Source organism: Asterias amurensis, chromosome 3 (genome assembly GCF_032118995.1).
Source record: "Asterias amurensis chromosome 3, ASM3211899v1".
Taxonomy (NCBI): Eukaryota; Metazoa; Echinodermata; class Asteroidea; order Forcipulatida; family Asteriidae; genus Asterias; species Asterias amurensis.
The window spans coordinates 15,884,290-15,899,391 of NC_092650.1; the positions used below are offsets into that span (position 1 = coordinate 15,884,290).

General features: G+C 38.4%; 1 protein-coding gene across 4 annotated transcripts in view; it reads left to right on the top strand.

Moving 5' to 3' along the window:
* Positions 1 to 3,234: 3,234 nt before the first annotated feature.
* Positions 3,235 to 15,102, top strand: part of LOC139934653 (septin-7-like) — a 59,948-nt gene continuing 48,080 nt past the window's right edge. Inside the window, exons 1-2 of one of the 4 annotated variants that reach the window (XM_071928977.1) lie at positions 3,235 to 3,987; positions 6,870 to 6,975. In XM_071928977.1, the coding sequence (XP_071785078.1) occupies positions 3,961 to 3,987; positions 6,870 to 6,975 (133 nt within the window). In that variant the 5' untranslated portion in view covers positions 3,235 to 3,960. The remainder of the gene's footprint in view (positions 3,988 to 6,869; positions 6,976 to 15,102) is intronic. The other 3 variants (XM_071928976.1, XM_071928979.1, XM_071928978.1) reach the window with 3 other exon arrangements.

Here is a 15,102-nt window from a genome sequence, read left to right on the forward strand (position 1 = left end):
TATGCAAAAACCTTGGCCATGTTCCACATGGTGGGGCTGGTAATCGAGTTAGGACGAGCAACCCGTCCTAACTTAGGATGGGTTCAATTCGTCCTACGTACTTGGGTACGGAACTGAACCCGTCGTCATTTCAGAAGATGATTCCTAAGTTAGGAAGGGTTTGGTGAAATCGACTCCAAGTCCCAGACGCGTGTCCATAAGTTTTGTACACAAAGCCGGATCAGTGTTTTTTCTTTCTAGGACGAACGTGTGCAGATAATTCTCCACGTTTGTCCTGGGGAAAAAATAGTATGCGCCACTCGTCACGTGTTGTGACTTCGCCATGCGTTCGGCAGAGTTTGGGAACAATCGGCATTTGTAGTGTAGTGGTAAAACGGAGTAGTTGGGGACTGAATTACGGTAAAAATTTATCATTTTTAACCATTTTTGAGATTGAGGAGTTGATTTTTTGTCACCCACAGGGCCAGTGAGAGTTCAAAGGACATAGAGCCTAGTTTTGGCGAGAAAAAAAAAAAAAGGAGATTTGCATTACCAAAATTTAATGAACCAGTATCGTGATTTACGTAAAAGGTTAATGGAGAAGATAGCGGACGAAACCTGAAATAGTTCCATGAGTAGAAGCTGGGCAGGGATCATGCAGTGTGCTGTTGAGAAAATAACTGTTGCCAGTGACTGAGGGATGTTTTTCCCTGCCCGGTGGTGCAGTTGCGGACATGGTTGGGACTAAACACAGGGCCAATTTTACATCCCCCCTACCAAGTCCCTGCTAGTGCTCCAAGTTTTCCAAGTTATGTTTAGTAGCACTTTTGTGTCTGATTTGCACCCACCAACTATACAGTCACAGCAGTTGACTCTCGTTAATTAATAAGAGCTCAAAAGAGATAAGACCCTAAGTACAAGGTATTTCAGTGTGCCTTAACTGTGCCATGCTTATTTTTATGTCTTAAAAAAAATAAGGTGTAATGGTCAAAGCAAGAATACGGATTACAAGATAACTTACAAAGAAAATTTTGGAAATTTGAGATAATTTTCAAAGAAAATGAAAAAAACAAACTTTACAGACCATACAAAGGAATGTTTATCATACTTTTCGGCAAAATCAAGAAAAATTTGTTTTTGCAACAAAACTCTTACCTTAAGTGGTAAAAATAGACTTCCACCCGTCCAAAATCCTCAAGGATCCGTTGATCAATAGACACATGATTGATAGAGGTGCGCTGTCAATGACTCCAATTCTATTCAATCGACCAGAGGTGGTAACCAGATTGTTAGTCCAAGCAGACAACAGAGGGCTTAAGTTGCTTGTGTGATTCAAAACCAGCTACACTGTACGTAGTGAGAGGGGCAGCAATCCTCCTCTGTATCAAACACGATCCGGCTTATTTAGAATTCAAGTGGGAAATAGACAAACGTTTGTGGTTTAGATCTTTTAGTAGGAGACTTAGTTTTGGACCAAGCTCTTTAAAGACACTAGACACTATTGGTAATTGTCAACAAAGACTAGTCTTAACAGTTTGTGTATCTCAACATATATGAATATAATCACAAACCTGTGAAAATTTGAGCTTATTGGTCGTCAAAGTTGCGAGATAATATTCATAATGAAAGAAAAAAAACAACCTTGTCACACGAAGTTGTGTACTTTCAGATCTCGAAACCAAATTGGTAGAAAATTACTTCTTTCTCGAAAACTACATCACTTCAGAGGGAGGCGTGTCTCACAGTGTTTTACACCATCAACCTCTCCCCATTAATCTTTACCAAGTAAGGTTTTATGCTAATAATTATTTTGAGCAGTTACCAATAGTGTCCACTGCCTTTAAATATTACTAAAGTTACCAGACCCAGGCCTTCCCCTGTGTTTGGGTGGATGTTTGGATCCCTGGGTCAAGGGCCCAATTTCATATTCATAGAGAGAGCCTGCTTAAAAAGTTACTACAAAACTAAACAGGAAACAAGTCAAAGACAATACATTGATATTGTTGTATTTTTGGGTGTAACCTTAAGGCAAAAAAAATAAAAAATAAAAGATCCTGTTGAAAAAGGGAAGGAGGGCCTTTTTCTTTCTTCAAAATGGCCGTCTGACAACTGGCAGGGGCTTTTTTTTTTAAATTTGTGTTATTTCCGTCTGAAATCGTTTAAGTGTATCGGGGACGCTGAATATGTAAAGGGACGCTGAATATGCTTTTTTTTTTTTTATTTGGCCTTAGTCGGGTTTCAAGTGAAATAGTTTTTGTGCTTAGTCTATGGCTTCTGTTGCCCTAGTCTTTGCCTTCTTGGTGCTCATTCAAGAGTTTCCCATAGGCTTTTTGAAATGAAAAAAATGGCCTTGCCCTCTCAGTCAGAGACGACATTCCAGGCGTAGTACTTTTGTTAGTCTGGCTCTGCCCTGCAGGATCTTCCTGCATTGGTTGTCTGGTTTCAGTCCTAGAATAGATTGTCTGAATTTGACAGCAGGAAGTATTGAATAAACATTAGTCATTATTTAAAATGAGAAGACATTGCCAGAGATCAAACTGGTTGAGTTGTACCAAATGATCTGACGCATGGGCGAACAAAGGGGGCCAGACTAGTCTGCCAATTTGGTTGTGCTGCATTTGGAATGAAAACGGCGTCCAGCAACCGCCATGGTTTGACCAAAGAAAACTAGTCCCTCCATGTGGAAACTCTCTTATTAGTATTACATGATCAGGACACATTTTCATACCGCTGCTTTTAAATTTAAAAGCAGAGAACATTTGCTTAGCCGGGACACCATTCCGAAATTGTACTTGTGACAGAGTAGTTTGCCTGTCTACTGTTATGTCTAATGTTCATGAAGCCTTTAGTTAGTCAGTGCCTTCACTGTTCTACTTAACTGTAGTATACACAGAGTACCTTTTTTGTGTACATTGTGTTTGGTGCAAAAAAAGAAGACCTTGCCTGGGGGACTTCTAGCAAACCACATCCCTGGACAAGAAACCAAGGGATTCTTTATGCAAAGTTCCTTGAGTACTTTTCTAAGGTTGATTTCACAATGCCCCTCATAATCATTACAAACTGAAGGCTTAGTGGTTTTTGTTGTTGTGTGATGCAGCAGCATTCCTACCAGAGCAACTTTCTATTTTGCCTCTTTTGAAATCCCTGCAGAGAACAATGCAAAGCTTTGATGGTAGAGCTTTTAAGGGAATATTTACTTGTGGGCTGTGCATGTTTGGAGGATTACCAGCCAGCCTGCATCAGGATAGCAAAGACTTAATACATAATCAAAAGAACATTAGATCCTTAACATTGAGGCGCGCTTGAAATGAACAACAGATGATGAGGCAGTAATGAAATTTTAGATGTAGTGACAGACAGACAGACTGCATGCTTGTACCGTAGTAGCAGCGTGATTCATAAGAAACATACACTGTGCAGAGAGTGATTCATAAGAAACATACACTGTGCAGAGAGTGTGATTGCCAACTGGTGCTGGCTCTGTGTGAAGACTTCAAGTGCTGTGTTTTTTACATTTCCGCATGTAGTGTGGTTTGACCTACAGGCTGCCTTGGTTGACATTCCCCACCACAGGAAGACCGTAGCTCTATGGGAAGACAGAGGCTTGTATTCACAAGCACTGCATGACGTGTACAGTGTGTGTGGACTGTGTGTGGTTTTAATCGCAGCTAAAACTCTCTGGTCATCGGATCACTGCATAATATAATCACTGCTGGATAGGGAACCTCACCAGTACACATGTGTAGTTTCACCGTTCACTTCAAGCAATAGTCTGGCGTAGGGAAGTGATCTCATCACTCATGACACTTCTGACTTCAAATGGGAATATGATATGATTTAGTATTTGCGTTTTGGATACTATTTTACTGATCGTTGTTCCTGTGTGTATTTTTTTTCCCCTTCTCTTCTTCACCCATATTGGAATACGTTTGACTGGTTGCGTTCTGATGCTGTTTTTCTCTGGACTTCATCAACTACAACATGCCGGCACTAAATACATTGACAGCCGTGAGTATTCATTTATTCTTTTTTTTGCTAAGCATTTTTTTTAAGTAGGTAAAGTACTCTCATTGATGGGAAATAAAATGGAGTTCAGACAGCACTCCACTGGTTTATGTTGTGGTCATTGTTGATTAACTTTAATAAAAGTACCCAATAAATTTGTAGTCATCGTACATAAATTCCAATCTGATGACAGGGTTTTTACCCTTTAAATTGTTCTCCTTGATAGATAGGCCAGCAAAGAGATTGTCATTTAACTAGTCCACAAAGTTTTTTCAATGGTCCATGGAATATGAAACAATTAATAACGGTTTGTTGTTTCAGTTTGACCCTAGCACTGGCGGAGTCTTTTTCAAGATATTAAAAGTTCCGTTTGCTTAAGTACAAAAACAACAGGAACTGAATTCAGTACTACGTTTGACACTCCCCCGGGACAAATATTTCCTGTCTGGTGGTGGTACTATCGCACCACAACATCTAATTATTGTCTTGTTGATTTGTAAAAGCTCATTCTGCCAAACAAGAACTTCAAAATCGTTAGCGAGGGACACTTCCCAATTGGAAAACCTTGACACTTCATACATGTGGTTCCAAGCTATTGAAAAGGGGGGGGGGGGCACCAAGGCAAAGAACTGGGCAACAGAATCACTGACTCTGTGGCTTCCATGTAGTTCCAGTCCAGAATAGTAATAACAGTATCTCATGACACACTTTGAAGAATTTAAAGTGGTGTTTATAACAAAACCACACGTATTTGGAAGTGTTTACTGTAAGCTGCTGTAGTTTTTTTTTATTCCCATTAGTTTATTTAAATAGTGATTATAAATAATAATAATAATAATAACCTTCGATTTATATAGCGCCTAATAACTAACACTTAATTCTCTAAGCGCTTTACATTAGTGCCCTGGTCATAGGGCCAATAACATCCCTTTTTAATGTTTCTCAGCTCCCTTGGGAGTATACAACCTGGGCAACAGTTTATGTCGCTTCAAAGGCTTTTTCATTCACAATATCAACCTCTACCCTCGCAGGTACCCATTTATTCCCCTGGGTGAAGAGAAGCAATTATTATGAAACCCTTTAAGTTTGCAAAGAACCATGACCCACAGTAAACCTTATGACATCATGGTTCCCTGTGGGTAGTCGCCAGCAATCTACACGTTGTGTACATCATGAATATTTAGTCACTTCCTCTCGACACTGTCCCTTAACTTCCCTTTAACTTTCAACATTTAGGGATTGGCAGACTTTTTCTGTCAGAAGATTGATTGACAGCATTCCAGTTTTGCTTACAATAAGCTTCCAAATAAAAATGAATTTAAATTCAGGAATTGTTTGAATGCTTTGAAACCTGCAATAACAGATTCAGCTTGAAAGATATTTTGAAAAAGAAAATTTGACTTTTCTTTTCAGAGGATTTGTTTGGCCTTTGACCGAAGTCCATAATATTTAAATGAGTCATTTGATCTTGATAATATTTTCATTGTGACGTCTCAGTGAACTGGTGAAGTTTTTATTTGTATTTATTCGTTCACCTTGACAGAGTCCCAAGTGACCTGAAGGTCAAAAGTGATTCAATACAGCCAAGTTTTCAAAATACTAAAAAATACAGAAGTTAAGAAAATGTTCCACCCAAAACATGGGACAAAAAACGCTATCAAGATTTCAAGTACAAGTGTTAAACATAATAAGGGTGTGGCGCTAGCACCATTTTGCATTGAATGAACATGTTTTGTGCACTCTAAATATTAGAGTAGAAAATGATGATTTTTGTGAGCAGCAACTGGGACATTTTGTGCAGCATTCTGTTATTGTATACAAAGGAAATGGATTGACCGTGGGCCTACACAAAGGATGCCTACATAAAGTATACAGTTTAGGCCTACATGTTACAGACTGATTCACAAATTTAATTCAGTGATCATTGCCTCATCGATGATTCCAAACTAATTAATTAATTTCCGGCAAAGTCAATTCATCAATTTGGATAGCCCGATGAACTGAAAATCTTTTTTAAAACATGGAAAGAAGTTCATAGAAAGTTCACCAGACACTCAGACAGGGGGTCAGGTTTTTTAAGATTAAAATAACGACTGACGACTGATTAGAAGCCTGCTGCAGCTTTTGATAGTTTAACGCATTTTGAGAATCATTTTTCCTCAAAGTAATTTGGTTAAATGTTAAAGGAACACGTTGCCTTGGATCGGTCGAGTTGGTCTTTGAAAAGCGTTTGTTATAATATGCATATGGGTAGAAAGATGCTGTAAAAGTAGAATACAATGATCCACACAAACATGCCTCGAAATTGCACGGTTTTTCTTTTACCTTGTCGACTAACACGGTCGGCCATTTATGGGAGTCAAAATTTTGACTCCCATAAATGGCTGACCGTGTTTGTTCGCACAGTATAATGAAAACCACGCAATTTCGAGGCAAACTTGTGTAGGTCATTGTATTCTACTTTTAAATTACCTTTCTACCCATATGCATTTCATAACAAACGGTTACAAACGCTTTTGTATAGACCGACTCGTCCGATCCAAGGCAACGTGTTCCTTTAACACATTTATCAGTTTTTATGCCCTCAAATTTGAATTTGAGACAAATCGTATATTCCTATCTGGGATTATTCTTCCTGGATAGGCGTCTTCACTCTGGATTTTGGGGCAATATCTCACAAACTGTACCACCTCTAAAAACATGTTTGCACTACATTAGTTTTATCTACATTATAAGGGATTAAAACAATTGAATAGCTTTAAAAAAATCAAAGGTTCAATTTGCCTCTAAATTGAGGATCACACCTCCAGATTTCAAGGTATCGTGTTTCTTTAATTTTCTAAATCCATTTGTTTCTCTTGTTCTTCTTTCTTTGTGCCGTTTAGAATAAACCAAAAGACATGGAGGGGTATGTAGGTTTTGCTAATCTTCCTAATCAAGTTTACAGGAGATCCGTCAAGAGGGGATTTGATTTCACACTCATGGTAGTTGGTAAGTAATCTACTTATTCATGTTTGATTTGTGTCAAGGTCAAAAAATATCTGAATCATGAATGACTGCAGTCAAGCCTTGATTTTTCGGTCGTGAAGGGGCACAGCAATTTCCCTCTGGTAAAGGGCACTTCTATGAGGACAATTTTAAGTTTGTTTTGGACGTCCCGGGGGATGATAAATCCCCAGATGATTCCTGCCGTGGATTTCGCAAAGAGTTAGGACTCATCTTATCTCGAGTTAGGACGAGTAAACTCGTCCTAACTTAGAATTAGTCTTAAGGTTTGCATGCTACAGTGCAGGGTTGGGACTCGTCCTAAGTCCTAAGAGTAGTCGTAAGTTAGGAAGAGTTTTGTGAAATCGACGGCTGTTTTTTTTTAACCCCACTGCAACCCCATGTTCGTTTCACACTCCATGGGATTTTTCTCCTCGGGGGAAAAATGCACACTAAAGATGCTTACCACAATTATGCTGTCTGACTCTAGCCCTGCCGCCGATTTCACAAAAAGTTAAGACTCGTCTTATCTCGAGTTAGGATGAGTAACTCGTCTTAACTTTGGGTTATTCTTAAGGTTTGCATGCTACAGTGCAGGGTTTGGACTCGTCCTAAAAATTCCTAAGATTAGTCTTAAGTTACGAAGAGTTTTGTGAAATCGACGGCTGGTCTCATAAGCATGGGTAGCCAATTCCTGGGAAAATGCAAGGGTTTGCAATCCAAGTGTGAATAGGTCAAATAAATTTTCCCAGGAATTTTTCATGGGAAATTTATTTAGTGTGCAATTTCCCATGAAAAATTCCTGAGAAAAGTCATGGAAGTATTGAGGAAGTCTGTTAAAACCAAATAACAATTTACTTATCACTGGGCCATGCATACCTTTCTTATCTGAGGTTGGGTGTTCAAATATTGTGGTGTTGAGTGATGACAAATAGAGGATTGAACGGTTGCATATTCAGGGGCAGGAGGGCTTTTCAGAGGGGGTCTATTCAGAGTAATCAATGTTTAAATTTTTCGATCTGAACTCTCTTAGTGCCCGCATTGTTTTTACCCTAAAATCTAAAATGTAACTTTGTTAAGGTTTTTAAACTTCTTTTTTAAAAACAAAATAAAACGTCTTAAGACAGTGGACACTATTGGTAATTGTCAAAGACCAGTCTTCTCACTTGGTGTATCTAAACATATGCATAAAATAACAAAACTGTGAAAAATGTGAGCTCAATTGGTTGTCGAGTTATGAATGAAATAAAAAACACCCTTGTCACACGAAGTTGTGTGCTTTCAGATGCTTGATTTCGAGACCTCGAATTCAAAACTTGAGGTCTCGAAATCAAATTCGTGGAAAATTATTTCTTTCTCGAAAACTACGTCACTTCAGAGGGAGCCGTTTCTCACAATGTTTTATACTATTAACCTCTCTTCATTATTCGTTACCAGGAAAGGTTTTATGCTAATAATTATTTTGAGTAATCACCAATAGTGTCCACTGCATTTAGTCACGAAACTAATATCTTGCTGATTTGTGTTGCCTTTGTATACAACATCAGGAAGATCTAAATGGGTTTAAAACCATTATACACTTTCGGTAAACAGTTTTGTCCAAGTCCCATACTTCGTGTATCACAACTTATATATAAAATAACAAACCTGTGGAAATTTAGGCTCAATCGGACATCGGAGTCGGGAGAAAATAACGGGAAAACCCACTCCTGTTTTCGCGCGTTTCGCCGTGTCATGACATGTGTTTATAACAAATCCGTAATTCTCGTTAACGAGAATTTATATTGTTATACCGTTTTCTCAAAAAGTAAAGCATTTCATGGACTAATATTTCAAAAGAAGTCTTTCACCATTACCTTCTGTAAACCCTGTAAATTATTTGTAAATCGGTGAACTTTTTTTTTTTTTTCCTGTACCGAAAGTGTCCAATGGCTTTAAAACATGAATAGCAGGGGTCATCCGTAAAAATAGAACCTTTGAGAATGCTGCATGAGTCATTATCAGCATGGCGCAGTCCTGAGATCATTCATATAGTAGATGCAATAGCCATTTAATTTCGCTGGATTCTTACCAGAGAGCAAATTCTTACACATGTTCGACGAAAATGATAAAATGTGACATGCGGGCATAGCAAAATGGCATTATGTGAGCGATTGAGCAAATTGAGCCATGTATATAGTGTATTACTGTACATCAGTGTTTATCATTTGTGTAGATCAAAAACAGGCATTGATATAAAAAAAGAGATGTTAAATTTGCATTGGGGATAAAGAATATTATTTTTGGTTTTTATCCATACACCGATGTGTGTTATCACTGTATACTCAGTACTTTCCCCGAGGCATTGAGTTTCATTCTTGAAGGGGCACAGCAATTTTTGCTCTGGTAAGGGGCACTTCAAGTTCCACATGAAAAAAAAAAAACAGCAAGGGGGCAGGCAAGTCCAGCAATTTTATTAAATTTGGGCCAAAAATGTGTATAATGTACAGGGCTGTATGCTTCGTTTTTGAAAGGGCAAGGGCACCAAGGCATTTTCTTCTTGGTTAAGGGCACTCTATGATGAAATTGCAAATTTGTACTGGAGCATTTCAAAGGGCACAAAGGCAATGACCAGGGGACACGGAGGCAATCGCCTTCGTTGCCTCCGTGAAGTATCAGGCCTGAATGTAGGCCTATGAGGAAAATTTTAAAATTGTGTTGGAACTTTGCAAAGGGCACCACAGCAAAGGCACAGGGCACCACGGGAATTTCTGTGGGTGCTGTGGGTTGTTTCTAACCCTTACCCTAACCCCCCCCCCCCAAAGAAGCTATTTTGAAATACATTGTAGGCCTACTTGTTTGTCATTTGGTATTAATGTGCTGTGACCATCAGCTTGACACTGAGTACAGGACAGCTCAACATTATCCAGCCACCATTTTCATCCGGTCTTCATCGCCCCCATTAATTTCCCAAATTAATAACGGAAGGCAAAATGTTTTTGTATTTTCAAACCACAAACTATTAGTAAATCTTGCACTACAGTGGACATCCTGGATGTGCCAGTAGTATTAAAAATGCTATGTCCATGGTTAAAATGTAATTATTAAAAACAAAACGTTTTATAGAACAGAAACCGCTTCCTTATAGGGAGTTTGAATTGTATGTTAAAATCATGCAGGATGTATGGTGTGTTTATCAGGAAATAGGCATAAAAACAATGGTCTCTAGTTATTTTTTTTAACCAGAATCTGCCTGTGTTATCTTTACTATATTTTTCTTTAAAGGCAATGAACACTATTGGTATTATCTCAAAATAATTATCACCATAAAACCTTACTTAGTAATGAGTAATGGGTAGAGGTTGATTATATAAAACATTATGAGAAACGGCTCCCTCTGAAGTGACATAGTTTTCGAGAAAGAGATAATTTTCCATGAGTTTGATTTCGAGACCTCAAGTTTAGAATTTGAGGTCCCGAAATCAAGCATCTGAAAGTACACAACTTCGTGTGACAAGGGTGTTTTTTTCTTTCATAGTTATCTCGAAACTCCGACGACCAATCAAGCTCAAATTTTCACAGGTTTGTTATTTTAGGCATATATGTTAAGATACACATAGTGAGAAGACTGCTCTTTGACAATTACCAATAGTGTACAGTGTCTTTAAATCTTTTGGATTCTGAAGCCAAGGGATCACCAGATGCAACTCAGTTTATAATTATAAACCCATAGTTTGTCAACCCAATGTACATGTATTAAGGTGGTTTTACCTGATTTGTACATTGTTCAGGATTTTTCACACAATCTGGAATTTATCAACTCTGGTTTAGAAGAAAAGAAGCTTTCTTCTCCGTCAAGTCCACAAGGGAGACCAGTGTTGACCTTGTACACAAACCTGTGAAATATCTCATCCATCCAACAATTGGGTGATTGTACTGTGAGCTCTAACCAACAGGAGACGGGGGGAAAACAAATCTTTTGGGTCAATTTGACAGAAGGATTGAGGGATGTAATGCAGTGTTAAGGAGTGACTAGGGGGATTTGGGATCATTTGGCTTTTGCTACAGCTGGTGCAGCTGGTATCATCCACTACTCTGCTGGTGAAATATGTGACCCACTCTGTGAAAATGAGTCACATGTCGCCCAATGCAATATTGAGTTATGGACAGTTTAATGCGGAAAATGTATTAAAAAAAAATTTAAAAATCTTTTTTTCTTTTTAAGATCTTTAGTTGCATGGTTAACCTCTAGAACACTTACTTTTAGGCAATAAAGCTATGAATACAACAATTTTGTGATCATACGTATGTCTAATTTGTATCCTTCTGCGCACAATTGTAGTTTAAAATATCATTTTACTTGTAATTCGTTTTTCACAAAAAATGGTGTTGTAGTGGCTAATTTCAAACGGGAGTAACTCAGCAACGCGATACACCCCAAAGCTTAGACACATACAAAATTACTGCTGTTGGTGTGTTCTTTCCAGCCATGCATATAACTCAATTCCTGAAATTGCCTACATAGATCTGACTCATTTTCACAGAGCGGGTCACATATTTGTTTTTAAACACTTGAGGACCAGTCAGTATTGTGTCCAACTAGTCCAGTTGGCTAGTCTATTGCTTAAGTACTTCGTGCAAGTCGTCTCATACATGCTAATTCCAATGTTGAAAGAAAAACCTTCAAGTATGTAGCAGTGAAGAAGCTGGCAGGACTAGTGAAATCACAAGCCACCTGGGCCCAATTTCATAGAGCTGCTAAGCATAAAAATTTGCTTAGCATGAAATGTTTGCCTTGATAAAAACAGGATTTCCCAACCAAATTTCTACGTGATTTTCAAGATTTGAGCATACATGTTCAGCTGAATACCAGGAAATGCAACAAAATGGAAATTAGGTTGGTAATATTGTTTTTATCAAGGAAGAAGTTTCATGCTAAGCAAATTTTCGTGCTTAGCAGCTCTATGAAATTGGGCCCTGGTCCTGCTGGCTAGCCACTAAAAAAGTTAAGGGCACACCTTCCAGTGGTCTGCTTGCCAAATGTGTGTTAAACACTTGAGGACTTGTTAACTTCTCGCTCCACATCATACCCCGAGACAATCTACTTTTATTTTGTGATGCAGTTTCTTCATCTGTCTTTGTTCTAAAATTCTGTTGCTGGGCACACTCCATCTATTGAAACTGATAAACGATGTATACTCCTTCTATTCCACACAATGTAGGCTGAAGATATTCCTGTTCACATCTGCATGTGATGTTAATTAATTTCCTCTCAACCTTTTCAGCACCTCAGGGGAAAAGGTTCTTGCTAGCGTGGGCTTGATACATGTTTTGTAGTTGATTCTTATTATTATTATTATGCCCTCTGGGTTGAGCACTGTTTCCAGAGACATTGTCAAGGTCACTTAGTGTAGACATATCACCCTGGACTATGCCCGAATCAATACTGCGAGTGCTGTTCAGCTACATTTATTTCTCAAAGGCAGTGGACACTATTGGTAATTGTCAAAGAATAGCCTTCACAGTTGGTGTACATGTATGCATAAAATAACAAACCTGTGAAAATTTGAGCTCAATCGGTCATCGAAGTTGCGAGATAATAATGAAAGAAAAAATTCCCTTGTCACACGAAGTTGTGTGCGTTTAGAGGTTGATTTCGAGACCTCAAGTTCTAAATCTGAGGTCTCGAAATCAAATTCGTGGAATTACTTCTTTCACGAAAACTATGTCACTTCAGAGGTAGCGATTTCTCACAATGATTGTTTTATACCATTAACCTCTCCACGTTACTCGGGACCAAGTGAGGTTTTATGCTAATAATTATTTTAGTAATTACCAATAGTGTCCACTGCCTTTAAGTGGTGGAAAAATGTTTCCCTGGAAACCATTGCGAGATGGATCACTATAACATGGTAGATCATAAATAGACAAACCAAAGAAGTGCTCGAAATAAATGGCTTGCGGTACAATTTGTTACTGGTAAAACCCAATTTTATATTTCATTGAAAACCTTTGATTTTGAAAGGAAATTGCAAATGTAACTAAAAACTTTCCAAGTACTATGTGTGGTGGTCAGAAATCCTGGGTGCCAGGCGGGTTTTCCGGCACCGACCACTGCGGGCAGAACTGTGACGCAGTACATGTAAGCTCTACTATAAAATGTGCTTTATCGTAATGATTAGGTTAGTACACAGCTCTATAAAATTTCTGATGTTTAGATTTAATCTGTAAGCTGCACTCGCTTTAAACTGGCTAAATGGTTTTTCAGAAACCCACAGGGAAGATAGTGATACTGGGAGTGGTACGTAGTACCTCAACTCAAACCCTCAACCCAGGCAAATGTCTAATTAAAAAATGTGCACTGCAATGTACAACACATTCTGACATCGCCTTCCAAAATGGTACAACCAAGATTATTGTGATAATGAGGTAAGGTGGTTTGGGTCAATACATTATGTAATGTATCTTGCTCTGGTTTGTAATCAATACTGATGCTTATAAAACATAAATTAAGGGCTGGACTGAATACATGTTTGTATGGACAGTGTGGCTTGTTTTTATTGAATTTATTTCCTTAAAATAAATTAAAAAGATGTACCTAGTCATTGTGCGGAAATAAACCAAATGTACCATTGAAAAGAAACTGCTGCAGTGGGGCAACACAAATGAATTAATATGAAATTTTTTTTAGTAAATTTCTGAAACACTTGGCAGAAAAGGGCTAAACATTATACACTAGTGTATTTTTTTCAAGAGCTTTTTTTGTTTATTTTTTTATTTTTTAAGGTAGCTTTCCGGATCAACCTTTGGAGGTTTAGAGTATAGTGGGCTACATGTGGGCCAAACATAAAATGCAAGTTATTTCAACTTGAACCGGAAATACCTTCAAACAAATCCATTTAAACACACCAATTTTTACCAAGTATTACTAGGTTTTGACCCTCACCATTGTGCTAAAGAAGGAATAAAAAAAAATCCATGAAAATTGTCAACCTTGAAAAGTATTTATCCCCAGAGAAAGCATTCCATTCTGTTGTTCAATAAAGAGTACGATTGCGGTGGGTGAAAGGTGGGTAGTGGCATGGTTCAATGCAGTGTACTTAAACCCACTCCAATCACAGGATTATTTGTGCAATCGCTGAATGGAAGGAATTGAACGCTTTGTTCGTTCTCTAAACTTGTTTTCACAATTGGCTATTGAGTTCACAGGATGTGGGCTTTAAAGCCTGTCTACTTTGTAATGTACTGTGACTTTCACTGGTGTACAATCAAACTCAGTAAAATCTGATTGATGTGGAGGGTCTACATGCAGGCATACACGTACACCGACATGTACTTGTCTATTTTGTACACATTAGCAGGGCTTGATTTTAAACTGGACCGTAGTCTGCAGGCATGATGCAATGGTTTTGTACAGGAAAACGAAAGGAGGGAAAACACCCACGTCAAAACACCCCACATCCCTTTTTAGTTGTTTCAACTCAATGTGGCTGCACATGTTCATGGAGTCATGGACTCAAATGCAGTTACTGCATGCACGTGCTGGCCGTCGCATCAGAAAAAGGCGCTGCATTATTATTGCGATGTGACGGCTAGTGTGCATATGTGTGTTCAGCAAGGTGTTCAGTATCTGGGTTTGAGCTCATAGAACTTTCCACTTGTAGGTTTGTACTTGTGTTTGTATGTAAAATGGAGCATTTGTGAGGTGACCATTTAAACAAAAAGCAAGCAAAATGTCAACACACTTTCCAGGATCAATCGGATTGAAAATAAAACACAGTCTTCACAATCACAAAACCATGAACCCAGGTAGTACAAAGCTGTGTACACACAATAATGCGTACAACTTGTAGTACATATAATATGTAAAAGTGGAAGAAAAGTGCAGATAGCTTTTGTTGACGCCAAATCAACATTCCAATCGAACGAATTCCAGGATTTGACTCGATAGATATTACCAATGTGTTCAAATATGGTCAAACTGGTTTGTCTGATTCATTGCGGCCCAGTGGACCGTTTGTACTTGTTGATTTGAGGACCGTTATTCAAAGGGTATTGTTATTTGTTGTGTGTGTGGTTAGTGGGCCATATCTTGCCCTTCAAAGCTACCTTTACGTGGTAATGGGTCAATGCGTGTACACACACTTACGGCAA